The 14,479-nt window shown below is 45.7% G+C and overlaps 1 protein-coding gene across 2 annotated transcripts in view; it reads right to left on the bottom strand.

The window, feature by feature from the left end:
• The window catches only part of taf2 (TAF2 RNA polymerase II, TATA box binding protein (TBP)-associated factor), a 298,552-nt gene that overhangs the window by 194,775 nt on the left and 89,298 nt on the right, over positions 1–14,479 (bottom strand). For both annotated transcript variants that reach the window (XM_072467396.1, XM_072467397.1), the window contains exon 9: positions 276–375. In XM_072467396.1, coding sequence (XP_072323497.1) covers positions 276–375 — 100 coding nt within the window. The remainder of the gene's footprint in view (positions 1–275; positions 376–14,479) is intronic.

Here is a 14,479-nt window from a genome sequence, read left to right as displayed (position 1 = left end):
CTGCTCCTATCTTCTATGTATCGCCATAGGCATTGCTTGTAAGGCCAGCATTTGTTGCCCCTCTAACTGAACTTGAACCGTGTGGCTTGCAAAGTCATTTCAAAGGCCAGTCAAGAGTCAACCACATTGCTTTGGTTTGCTTTAAAAATGACTTTATCCCAAGATCTGCCACAAGTATCACCAGAATTCTAGCTCACTGGCTGACAGTAATGTTGATATTTACTTGGTACTATTTTATAGTAACCTCCCTTAAATCGAATTATCAGCATTGGTACCTCTTTGATCCAGTGTCTGTATTCATTAACACCAAAGGTTTTTTTCATCCATAGGCCATAAATGTATCCAGAGATCCCTTTCAACACCCATTCATCTGACCTGCAGAAGCAAAGTTGGAAAAGTGGTACTCAAAAGAATAAAGAAATTCAAAATCAGTGCTACAAAATACACCTTTTTCCAAAAGCACTGCTTGCCCTACCCTCTCCCCATATCTTCAGATGTGCTGGAAAGAAAGGGAATTTTGCAACTGAACACATAAGAACGTAATAGATTTTGGGAGAAGAAAATCATCAACAAGGGTGTTTACTAATGCACTAAATGCAGAGAGTGATCAAAGTGGAGCCATGAAAGGTAATCCTTCTGCGCGACATACATAAAGAAACAATTGCGGTGGCAATTTTACCAGTTATATTATAGATACTTTTGAATTCCAGGTGATGTCATAAGAAATTAAAATAGAACTTTTGTTTTAAAAGAAAACTAATTTGTTCTCATAGTTGATTTCAATTGGTGTCTTTCAAGTCATATAAATGATTACTGGCTACTTGAGTAAAATCTGTAAATTATTTCACCATGTCACTTTTATCCTTAATATAAAACACACACTTTATCACAAACAGTCTTTGTTGCATTTTAATCAACTCATTGAGTAACTAATTTCCTTTGCAGTTTTCAAACAGTGATATTTCCTAGGTTACAGCATCTGTAATTAGGCATATGCTCACTGGAAAACTCTTCTCCTATTCCTCCATGCAAACATTCAATTATAAATAACCGTGGGATTATTCAATAATTGACTAAACATATCATCCTTCAAAATGTTCTTCAAAATGACTATCAACACTGGCGATCAAGCACATTGCCATTAGAGAATCCGTCCTTGTTGGAGGTACTAATTATTGTAAATGAAAGGAAAATGCAAAAAGTTAATGTATCCAATATGCTTTTCCCATTTAGTCCATAACAAAAATATTTCTCCTATTAGTTGGGTGTGATTTCTTAACATCAGAATGATGATTCACAATGTTATTTCGTGAAACTGGAAAAGCACCAAACTGTTATGAACAGGTGCAAACCTGTTATGAACAGGGAGCAACCCAAGCAATTCTATTTAATTGTGAAAACATTACTCTTCTGTCTGGTTCTGGACAACGGTCAATGCACAGCACTGTACGATATTTAGTACTTGCAGGGGTGACAGCCATGCAACATACCAAAAACTGAACATGCATACCATCAGGTGATAGGATGCAAACATGACCTTGAGTGTCACAAATGGTAAGACCTTAGTTTTAATCATTGCTGTAAGGTGAAAAGTGGAGACAAGGCATTCCTACAGGGAATAACTGCAGGGCAAATCATGAGAGTCACTCTCACATGGCTCTGTAGCACTGCTGCTTGTTGCTTGGAAGTGATTTTGCAGCCATCGTTGCCAAACATGGAGGACAAAATGGGGAAAGAATAAAACTTAAATGGGGAAAGAAGTAAGGGCAACACTTTGTGCGTGTCAGATAACTTTGTGCATGTCTAAATATTTAATCCCAATTACAGCAACTTTAAAGAAAATGCTTATGTGAGAGATGACAAGTAATAGAAATTTGAAAGCATTTGCAATAATCTGTCAAAAGTAAAACATGTTTTCATTCTCACACCTATTGCATGAACAACTGATGTGAATCAGGCATTATTTGATTTAAACAGTTTTTAAACTTTAAGTCATTTCTGCCTGCAGGATAAACTAAATATTTCCCTGTTGCATTCTCCAATTCCTCAATGGATACACCCAGCGTAGGTTTAAAAAAATGAGGCAAAATGAAAATACTGTGAATGCTGGAAATCTGAAATAAAACAGGAAATTCTGGAATTACTTAGGATGTCAGGCAGCATCTGTGGAAAGAGCATCAGATAACTTTTCAAGTCAATGACCTTTCATGAGAACCTTCACGCTATCAATCCAAAATATTACCACTGTTCATCTCGCCATAGGCACTGCCTGACCAAATTTCCACCATTTTTTGTCTTTATTTTGAAAAAAAGAGGTTGCATTCAGCACAAAGAGTCCATTCTTAAAGTACGAAATAAATAAAGTCACCAAGAACTTAGTACATTATTTTGAATACTTGCTTATTACCACTTTCAAATGTTGTGAATCCAAATCTTAACCTTAATATTTAATTAAGGAACTTAAAATTTGTGCCTTTTTCAATTGCAAAATGTCCCTTTTCTGTAATTTAGTGTATTAATTGCCACCAAGTAATGCTAACTTTAGTTTGTTTCAGTCAGTCTTAAAACATGCAATTTTGCCGTGCAACTCTTTGTATCGGTCCCTGGGAAATTAAAATCTTTTTTTTTTTTTTTAAAGTTATCAGTCTCTAGGTAGCATGACCAGATTTACAAAAGTTAAAACCTGGACACATTGAAAAGCTTTGGGGAGGAGTGATAACTAACATATTGGACAACCAATGGCAGAAGTCTGGGGAGGGACCGTTGAAGATCATGTTATAACACCTCAGACTATCTCCAACCAAAGTTGGCTATCCCATTAAGACACTCAATTACAAAGACAGCAGTTCCACATCACAGAATTTTATTTCAATAACATTCCTGCCTATGGTTTCTTTTTTAAAAAATTGAATCAAGGTTTTGTTTGTCATGAGATCCCAGAATCTTCTATTCCACTGTAGTTTTACTGTGCAAATGCAAAATGGTAAGATGAATCTCCATTTAAAAGCATCATTTATTTTCACAGATGGGTTTTAACAATAAAATAAACAATTTTGGATCTTTTGAGAGGGGGGTGGTCGGACAACACAGAGGCATTGAAGGGATCAAGCTGAATGTTTTGATCATATATATGTAGACTCACTATGTCTTCAGTGGATGCATCCACCAGGGAGCATGGAGATGAAAATTATTGTTACAGATGGGGAAAGCAATTTAGCCTATCTAAATTCATCCATGCCAGTTAATTTATTTGATTCTGCTGGTTTAAGAAGGAATGTTGGCTTAGTCATAGGAACGTACTAGACTAGAAAATACCATTTTGTCCACTAGTTCGTACTCAGTTGGTGCTGAGAATGGTCTCCTTTGCTGGGTTGAACTATGGGCACCACACCTTAAGAAGCTTGATTTAGCTGTGGTGAAGTTGCAGAAGAGATTTACTAGAATAATACAGGGATTGAAGATTTCAGTCATCGGGAGAAACTGGCACTGTCCTCCTTTTAAGGGGTGTTTGATAAATATGATCAAATTAATGAAGAGTTTTGATGGAGAAAATAAGGAGAAACTGTGTCCAATGGTGGTCATGGTTGGGGGGGTTCAATAAGCCAATGACACAGAATTACGGTTATGGCAAAAGAAGCAAAAGTGACACAAGGAGGAAAAACACACACAAGGATCTGTTATTTTGTGGAATTCAGTATCAAAAATTGATAACTGCAGATTCAATAACAACTTTCAATTGGGAATTGGATAATTACTTGGAGAGAAAGGTGGGAAGGAAGTGCAGAGTTGAATATAATTGCACAGCTCTCTAAAGAACCAGCAAAGATGCAATGAGCTGAATGGCCTCTTCTGTGCTGTATCAGTTTTATGATTATTTAGATTAAGATGGGAGACAATAATTTTGAATAAGTATTGAAGCTTTTGGTGAATTGTTATCAGTAATAACAGATCCCAGCATTCAGTCTGTGATTCTATTCTGCCTCTTCCCCAGTTCACTGACTGCTTTTGTATTTGGATTGGCTTTTGTTTATTGTCACGTGGATCAAGGTACAGTGAAAAGTATTCTTCTGGGAGCAGCTCAATAGATCATTAAGTACATGAAAAGAAAAGGAAATGAAAGAAAATACATAATTGGGAAAGGTTAGAACGATTGGAAGTTGAGTAAAAAGGGGATCTGTTAGGGAGAGCTCGCAGAGTGTTATCACGCTTTGGTGCCATAGTGTGCGTCTATTTGGGAATTGGATCGCCTGGGAATCATTAGTGATCCTTAAAAGTCATAAAATTAAATTAATATCCATTCATGCTAGAAACAAGAACACAAAATGTACTGTCTTCCCTCTGGACAGAGCCTTTCACAATTACTGAGCCTTTGAGGTAATTAATGACTTTAGAGATCATGTTTTTCTCCCCACAACAAGGACCGTAAGCTTTGCGCACGGTGAAGTCGACACAGCCTGAGTGAGACAGACAGAGTGGGAATTGGAACTTGGTAATTTGGAGCAGTGTGGTAATTCGGTGCAGAGTGGGAGGAGGTGGTTTTTTCCTTTTGTTTTGTTTTCTTCTTCTGGCTTTCTAACTGTTAATCTGCAGGGAAAGATCCAGAGTGCATCCCGGGAATGTAAGTGATACAAATACATTTTCAAATTGTTGGGGCGGGGGGGGGGGGGGCGGACTGAAGTGAAATCGCAGTAAAACTGTGACCTGATTGGCTGGGAGAAAATCTGTTAAATTTGAAAAAAAAATAACATAAAAATAAACAATTAAAACTTATCGATAAACTAGGTAGAGGAGTAACTAAACCAGAGGGCAGAGATTCGTATTTAGCATTTCATTTTACTTCCTTGACCCTGGCTTTCACGTCCACAGAAGCGCCTATCTGTGCCTCTTACTTTGGAATCCCATACTATTATCGCTCTCCTGCACTTTGCCCTCCTCTGCTGAGCAATAGAGCCAGTTGTGGTGCCACTGTTCTGGCTTCTGTTGTTTTCCCCTGATAGGCTATACCCCCCCCCCCCCCAACAGTATCCAAAACTGTATACCTGTTAGAGAGGGGACAGCCACAGGGGGACTCCTGTGCGGGACTCCTGAGGGTGGTGGCTGATGGGAAATGTTCAGACTGGAGTCCAGTTACTAGTGGTGTACCACAAGGATCTGTTTTGGGGCCACTGCTGTTTGTCATTTTTATAAATGACCTGGAGGAGGGCGTAGAAGGATGGGTGAGTGAATTTGCGGATCACACTAAAGTCAGTGGAGCTGTGGACAGTGCGGAAGGATGTTGCAGGTTACAGAGGGACATAGATAAGCTGCAGAGCTGGGGTGAGAAGTGGCAAATGGAGTTTAATGCAGAAAAGTGTGAGGTGATTCATTTTGGAAGAAGAAACAGGAATACAGAGTACTAGGCTAATGGTAAAGATTCTTGGTAGTGTGGATGAACAAAGATCTCGATGTCCATGTACATGGATCCCTGAAAGTTGCCACACAGGTTGATAGGGTTGTTAAGAAGGCGTACGGTGTGTTAGCTTTACTTGAGAGAGGGATTGAGTTTCGGAGCCATGAGGTCATGTTACAGCTGTACAGAACTCTGGTACGGCCGCATTTGGAGTATTTCATGCAGTTCTGGTCGCCGCATCATAGGAAGGATGTGGAAGCATTGGAAAGGGTGCAGAGGAGATTTACCAGGATGTTGCCTGGTATGGAGGTAAGATCTTATGAGGAAAGACTGGGGGACTTGAGGCTGTTTTCGTTAGAGAGAACATAGAACATACAGTGCTGAAGGAGGCCATTCGGCCCATCGAGTCTGCACCGACCCACTTCAGCCCTCACTTCCCCCCTATCCCTGTAACCCAATAACCCCTCCTAACCTTTTAGCTCACTAAGGGCAATTTATCATGGCCAATCTACCTAACCTGCACGTCTTTGGACTGTGGGAGGAAACCAGAGCACCCGGAGGAAACCCACGCAGACACGGGGAGAACGTGCAGACTCCGCACAGACAGTGACCCAGCGGGGAATCGAACCTGGGACCCTGGCGCTGTGAGACCACAGTGCTATCCACTTGTGCTACCGTGCTGCCCTAAAGGTTAAGAGGTGACTTAATAGAGGCATACAAGATGATCAGAGGATTAGATAGGGTGGACAGTGAGAGCCTTTTTCCTCAGATGGTGATGTCTAGCACAAGGGGACATACCTTTAAATTGAGGGGAGATAGATATAGGACAGATGTCAGAGGTAGGTTCTTTACTCAGAGAGTAGTAAAGGCGTGGAATGCCCTGCCTGCAACAGTAGTGGACTCGCCAACATGAAGTGCATTTAAATGGTCATTGGATAAACATATGGATGATAATGGAATAGTGTAGATGGGCTTTGGATTGGTTTCACAGGTCGGCGCAACATCGAGGACCGAAGGGCCTGTACTGCGCTGTAATATTCTATTCTATTGTCTATTGCGCTGACTGCCTGCCCTTTCTAGCGGTCACCCATCTGTCTGCCTGCACCTTGGTAAAAATCTAGTAAAAATCTAGCGTCAGGGCCATATAGTTAATTGTAACTCAATCTTTTTTTTTTTATAAATATTTTATTGAAAATTTTTGGCCAACCATCACAGTACATTGTGTATCCTTTACACAGTAATATAACAATATAAACAAGAAATAAATAATATATAAACAAAAACAAAACTAAATGGCAACTGCCTTGTCCCAGATAAATATTCTCCAAAAATATGTTTTAACAGTCCAATATACAATTATCTATAACAACAACCTATACATATTATACTTATATATTAACATCCCTGAGAATCCCTCTGGTTCCTCCCCCCCCCCTCCCCCCCTGGGCTGCTGCTGCTGTCTTCTTCTTTTCCATTTCCTCTATCTTTCTGTGAGGTATTCGACGAACGGTTGCCACCGCCTGGCGAACCCTTGAGCCGATCCCCTTAGGACGAACTTAATCCGTTCCAGCTTTATAAACCCTGCCATGTCATTTATCCAGGTCTCCACACCCGGGGGCTTGGCTTCCTTCCACATCAACAGTATCCTGCGCCGGGCTACTAGGGACGCAAAGGCCAAAACATCAGCCTCTCTCGCCTCCTGCACTCCCGGCTCTTCTGCAACCCCAAATATAGCCAACCCCCAGCTTGGTTCGACCTGGACCCCTACTACCTTCGAAAGCACCTTTGTCACCCCCACCCAAAACCCCTGTAGTGCCGGACATGGCCAGAACATGTGGGTGTGATTCGCTGGGCTTTTCGAGCATCTCGCACACCTATCCTCTACTCCAAAAAATTTGCTAAGCCGTGTTCCAGTCATATGCGCCCTGTGTAACACCTTAAATTGTATCAGGCTTAGCCTGGCACACGATGAGTTTACCCTACTTAGGGCATTAGCCCACAGCCCCTCCTCAATCTCCTCCCCCAGCTCTTCTTCCCATTTCCCTTTCAGCTCATCTACCATAATCTCCCCCTCGTCTCTCATCTCCCTATATATGTCTGACACCTTACCGCCCCCCACCCATGTCTTTGAGATCACTCTGTCCTGCACCTCCTGCGTCGGGAGCTGCGGGAATTCCCTCACCTGTTGCCTCGTAAAAGCCCTCAGTTGCATATACCGGAATGCATTCCCTTGGGGCAACCCATATTTTTCGGTCAGCGCTCCCAGACTTGCAAACGTCCCATCTACAAACAGATCTCTCAATTGTGTTACTCCTGCTCTTTGCCATGTTCCAAATCCCCCATCCATTCTCCCCGGAGCAAACCTATGGTTATTTCTTATCGGGGACCACACCGAGGCTCCCGACTTTCCCCTATGCCGTCTCCATTGCCCCCAAATTTTCAGAGTAGCCACCACCACCGGGGTTGTGGTGTATTTCTACGGTGAGAACGGCAACGTCACCATGGCTTGTAGGCAAGTCCCCCTACAGGACGCCTTCTCCAATCTCTTCCACGCCGCTCCCTCCTCTTCTCCCATCCACTTACATACCATTGAGATGTTGGCGGCCCAGTAGTACTCATTCAGGCTCGGTAGCGCCAGAGTCCCCTATCCCTACTACGCTGCAAAAATCCCTTCCTCACTCTCGGGGTCTTCCCGGTCCACACAAAATTCATGATACTCTTCTCATTCCTTTTGAAAAAAGCCTTCGTGATCACCACCGGGAGGCACTGAAACACAAAGACGAATCTCGGGAGGACGACCATTTTAACCGCTTATACCCTTCCTGCCAGTGACAGGGATACCATGTCCCATCTCTTGAAGTCCTCCTCCATCTGTTCCACCAACCGCGTTAAGTTTAACCTATGCAATGTACCCCAATTCTTGGCTATCTGGATCCCCAAATAGCGAAAGTCCCTTGTTACCTTCCTCAGCGGTAAGTCCTCTATTTCTCTGCTCTGCTCCCCTGGATGCACCACAAACAGCTCACTTTTCCCCATGTTCAGCTTATATCCTGAAAATTCTCCAAACTCCCCAAGTATCCGCATTATCTCTGGCATCCCCTCCGCCGGGTCCGCCACATACACCAATAAATCGTCCGCGTAAAGAGATACCCGGTGTTCCTCTCCTCCCCTGAGTACTCCCCTCCACTTCCTAGAACCCCTCAATGCTATTGCCAGGGGCTCAATCGCCAGTGCAAACAATAATGGGGACAGAGGACATCCCTGCCTCGTCCCTCTATGGAGCCGAGAATACGCAGACCCCCGTCCATTCGTGACCACGCTCGCCATCGGGGCCCTATACAGCAGCTGTACCCATCTAATATACTCATCTCCAAAGCCAAATCTCCTCAACACCTCCCACAAATAATCCCACTCCACTCTATCAAATGCTTTCTCGGCATCCATCGCCACCACTATCTCCGCTTCCCCCTCTGGTGGGGGCATCATCATTACCCCTAGCAGCCTCCGTATATTCGTATTCAGCTGTCTCCCCTTCACAAACCCAGTTTGGTCCTCATGGACTACCCCCGGGACACAATCCTCTATCCTCATTGCCATTACCTTGGCCAGAATCTTAGCGTCTACATTTAGGAGGGAGATAGGTCTATAGGACCCGCATTGCAGTGTGTCTTTTTCCTTCTTTAGGAGAAGCGATATCGTTGCCTCTGACATAGTCGGGGGCAGCTGTCCCCTTTCCTTCGCCTCATTAAAGGTTCTCATCAGTAGCGGGGCAAGCAAGTCCACATATTTCCTATAAAATTCAACTGGAAATCCATCCGGTCCCGGAGCCTTCCCCGCCTGCATACTCCTAATTCCTTTCACTACTTCCTCTATCTCGATCTGTGCTCCCAGTCCCACCCTCTCCTGCTCCTCCACCTTAGGAAATTCCAGCCGGTCCAGGAAGCACATCATTCTCTCCTTCCCATCCGGGGGCTGAGCTTCGTATAATCTTTTATAGAATGCCTTGAACACTCCATTCACTCTCTCCGCTCCCCGCTCTATCTCTCCTTCCTCATCCCTCACTACCCCTATTTCCCGCGCTGCTCCCCTTTTCCTCAATTGATGGGCCAGCAACCTGCTCGCCTTCTCCCCATACTCATACTGTACACCCTGTGCCTTCCTCCACTGTGCCTCTGCAGTACCCGTTGACAGCAAATCAAATTCTACGTGTAACCTTTGCCTTTCCCTGTACAGTCCCTCCTCCGGTGCCTCCGCATATTGCCTGTCCACCCTCAGAAGTTCTTGCAGCAACCGCTCCCGTTCCCTACTCACCTGCTTTCCTTTATGTGCCCTTATTGATATCAGCTCCCCTCTAACCACTGCCTTCAGCGCCTCCCAGACCACTCCCACCTGGACCTCCCCGTTATCATTGAGTTCCAAGTATTTTTCAATGCACCCCCTCACCCTTAGACACACCCCTTTATCTGCCATTAGTCCCATGTCCATTCTCCAGGGTGGACGCCCTTCTGTTTCCTCACCTATCTCCAAGTCTACCCAATGTGGAGCGTGATCCGAAATGGCTATAGCCATATACTCCGTCCCCCTCACCTTCGGGATCAACACCCTTCCCAAAACAAAAAGTCTATTCGCGAATAGACTTTGTGGACATAGGAGAAAAACAAACACTCCTTACTCCTAGGTCTACTAAATCTCCACGGGTCTACTCCTCCCATCTGCTCCATAAAATCTTTAAGCACCTTGGTTGCAGCCGGCCTCCTTCCAGTCCTGGACCTCGACCTGTCCAGCCCTGGCTCCAGCACATATTAAAATCTCCCCCCATTACCAACTTTCCCACCTCTAGGTCCGGGATGCGTCCTAGCATGCGCCTCATAAAATTGGCATCATCCCAGTTCGGGGCATATATGTTTACCAAGACCACCGCCTCCCCCTGTAATTTGCCACTCACCATCACGTATCTGCCCCCGCTATCCGCCACTATGGTCTTTGCCTCAAACATAACCCGCTTCCCCACTAGTATAGCCACCCCCCTGTTTTTCGCATCTAGCCCCGAATGAAACACCTGCCCCACCCATCCTTTGCGTAGTCTAACCTGGTCTATGAGTTTCAAGTGCGTCTCTTGTAACATAACCACGTCTGCCTTAAGTTTCTTAAGGTGTGCGAGTACTCGTGCCCTCTTTATCGGCCCGTTCAGCCCTCTCACATTCCACGTGATCAACCGGGTTGGGGGGCTTTTTACCCACCCCCCCTTGTCGATTAGCCATCCCCTTTTTCCAGCTCCTCACCCGGTTCCCACGCAGCTGTGTCCCCCCCAGGCGGTGCCCCCCCCCGCCCACTCCACCCCATTCCGGCTCCTCCCTCTCCCCAGCAGCAGCAATCCAGTAACTCCCCCCTCCCACCCCCCCCCGCTAGATCCCCCACTAGCGTAGTTACACCCCCCATGTTGCTCCCAGAAGTCAGCAAACTCTGGCCGACCTCGGCTTCCCCCCGTGACCTCGGCTCGCACCGTGCGAGGCCCCCACCTTCCTGCTTCCCTATTCCCGCCATGATTATCATAGCTCGGGAACCAAGCCCGCGCTTCCCTTTTGGCCCCACCCCCCATGGCCAACGCCCCATCTCCTCCACCTCCTTTCCTCCCTCCACCACCGCCTGTGGAAGAGAGAAAAGTTACCGCATCGCAGAATTAATAACATAAAACTCATCTTTCCCCCCCTTTTTCCCTCCTCTTCGCCCCCCCATACTCGCCCCACCACTTTGTTTCAAACGTTCTTTTTTAATAACCCGCTTATTCCAGTTTTTCTTCCACAATAAAAGTCCACGCCTCATCCGCCGTCTCAAAGTAGTGGTGCCTCCCTTGATATGTGACCCACAGTCTTGCCGGTTGCAGCATTCTAAATTTTATCTTCTTTTTGTGAAGCACCGCCTTGGCCCGATTAAAGCTCGCCCTCCTTCTCGCCACCTCCGCACTCCAGTCTTGATATACGCGGATCACCGCATTCTCCCACCTACTGCTCCGAGTTTTCTTTGCCCATCTAAGGACCATTTCTCTGTCCTTAAAACGGAGGAATCTCACCACTATGGCTCTCGGAATTTCTCCTGCTCTCGGTCCTCGCGCCATCACTCGGTATGCTCCCTCCACCTCCAGCGGACCCGCCGAGGCCTCCGCTCCCATTAACGAGTGCAGCATCGTGCTCACATATGCCCCGACGTCCGCTCCTTCTGTACCTTCAGGAAGACCAAGAATCCTTAAATTATTCCTCCTCGCGTTATTCTCCAGCACCTCCAGTCTTTCCACACATCGTTTATGGTGTGCCTCATGCATTTCCGCCTTCACCACCAGGCCCTGTATATCGTCCTCGTTCTCGGCAGCCTTTGCCTTCACGAACCGAAGCTCCCGCTCCTGGGTCTTTTGCTCATCCTTTAGCCCTTCGATCGCCTGTAATATCGGGGCCAACAGCTCCTTCTTCATTTCCTTTTTAAGTTCTTCCACGCAACATTTCAAAAACTCTTGTTGTTCAGGGCCCCATGTTAAACTGCCACCTTCCGACGCCATCTTGGTTCTTGCTTGCCTTCCTTGCCGCTGCTCCAAAGGATCCACTGCAATCTGGCCACTTCCCTCTCCTTTTTCCATCCGTTTCCAGGGGGGATTCCCTTCTGGTTTACCGCACAGTGCTTCTAGCCGTTAAAATTGCCTTTGGGGCTCTTATTAAGAGCCCAAAAGTCCGTTCCACCGGGAGCTGCCGAAACGTGCGACTTAGCTGGTCATCGCCGCACCCGGAAGTCAATTGTAACTCAATCTGACAATAATTCAAGTATTTATTTTAAATTAATTAACTAGTGCTTAAATGTCACTCAGCGGGGTGCAGTGCTCCAACTGTGAGATGTGGCAGATCTGTGACAAAGAACAAACAAAGAACAAAGAAATGTACAGCACAGGAACAGGCCCTTCGGCCCTCCAAGCCCGTGCCGACCATACTGCCCGACTAAACTACAATCTTCTACACTTTCTGGGTCCGTATCCTTCTATTCCCATCCTATTCATATATTTGTCAAGATGCCCCTTAAATGTCCCTATCGTCCCTGCCTCCACTACCTCCTCCGGTAGTGAGTTCCAGGCACCCACTACCCTCTGCGTAAAAAACTTGCCTCGTACATCTACTCTAAACTTTGCCCCTCTCACCTTAAACCTATGCCCCCTAGTAATTGACCCCTCTACCCTGGGGAAAAGCCTCTGACTATCCACTCTGTCTATGCCCCTCATAATTTTGTATACCTCTATCAGGTCGCCCCTCAACCTCCTTCGTTCCAGTGAGAACAAACCGAGTTTATTCAATCGCTCCTCATAGCTTATGCCCTCCATACCAGGCAACATTCTGGTAAATCTCTTCTGCACCCTCTCTAAAGCCTCCACATCCTTCTGGTAGTGTGGCGACCAGAATTGAACACTATACTCCAAGTGTGGCCTAACTAAGGTTCTATACAGCTGCAACATGACTTGCCAATTCTTATACTCAATGCCCCGGCCAATGAAGGCAAGCATGCCGTATGCCTTCTTGACTACCTTCTCCACCTGTGTAGCCCCTTTCAGTGATCTGTGGACCTGTACTCCTAGATCTCTTTGACTTTCAATACTCCTGAGGGTTCTACCATTCACTGTATATTCCCTACCTGCATTAGCCCTTCCAAAATGCATTACCTCACATTTGTCCAGGTTAAACTCCATCTGCCATCTCTCCGCCCAAGTCTCCAGACAATCTAAATCCTGCTGTATCCTCAGACAGTCCTCATCGCTATCCGCAATTCCACCAACCTTTGTGTCGTCTGCAAACTTACTAATCAGACCAGTTACATTTTCCTCCAAATCATTTATATATACTACAAAGAGCAAAGGTCCCAGCACTGATCCCTGTGGAACACCACTGGTCACAGCCCTCCAATTAGAAAAGCATCCCTCCATTGCTACCCTCTGCCTTCTATGGCCTAGCCAGTTCTGTATCCACCTTGCCAGCTCACCCCTGATCCCGTGTGACTTCACCTTTTGTACTAGTCTACCATGAGGGACCTTGTCAAAGGCCTTACTGAAGTCCATATAGACAACATCTACTGCCCTACCTGCATCAATCATCTTAGTGACCTCCTCGAAAAACTCGATCAAGTTAGTGAGACACGACCTCCCCTTCACAAAACCGTGCTGCCTCTCACTAATACGTCCATTTGCTTCCAAATGGGAGTAGATCCTGTCTCGAAGAATTCTCTCCAGTAATTTCCCTACCACTGAAGTAAGGCTCACCGGCCTGTAGTTCCCGGGATTATCCCTGCCACCCTTCTTAAACAGAGGAACAACATTGGCTATTCTCCAGTCCTCCGGGACATCCCCTGAAGACAGCGAGGATCCAAAGATTTCTGTCAAGGCCTCAGCAATTTCCTCTCCAGCCTCCTTCAGTATTCTGGGGTAGATCCCATCCGGCCCTGGGGACTTATCTACCTTAATATTTTTTAAGACACCCAACACCTCGTCTTTTTGGATCACAATGTGACCCAGGCTATCTACACCCCCTTCTCCAGACTCAACATCTACCAATTCCTTCTCTTTGGTGAATACTGATGCAAAGTATTCATTTAGTACCTCGCCCATTTCCTCTGGCTCCACACATAGATTCCCTTGCCTATCCTTCAGTGGGCCAACCCTTTCCCTGGCTACCCTCTTGCTTTTTATGTAAGTGTAAAAAGCCTTGGGATTTTCCTTAACCCTATTTGCCAATGACTTTTCATGACCCCTTCTAGCCCTCCTGACTCCTTGCTTAAGTTCCTTCCTACTTTCCTTATATGCCACACAGGCTTCGTCTGTTCCCAGCCTTTTAGCCCTGACAAATGCCTCCTTTTTCTTTTTGACGAGGCCTACAATATCATTCGTCATCCAAGGTTCCCGAAAATTGCCGTATTTATCTTTCTTCCTCACAGGAACATGCCTGTCCTGTATTCCTTTCAACTGACACTTGAAAGCCTCCCACATGTCAGATGTTGATTTGCCCTCAAACATCCGCCCCCAATCTATGTTCTTCAGGTCCCGCCTAATATTGTTATAATTAGCCT

This window comes from Scyliorhinus torazame, chromosome 11 (genome assembly GCF_047496885.1).
Source record: "Scyliorhinus torazame isolate Kashiwa2021f chromosome 11, sScyTor2.1, whole genome shotgun sequence".
In the NCBI taxonomy this organism is placed as follows: domain Eukaryota; kingdom Metazoa; phylum Chordata; class Chondrichthyes; order Carcharhiniformes; family Scyliorhinidae; genus Scyliorhinus; species Scyliorhinus torazame.
The sequence above is the reverse complement of the archived record's forward strand: the minus strand, read 5'-3'. Positions and strand labels throughout refer to the sequence as shown.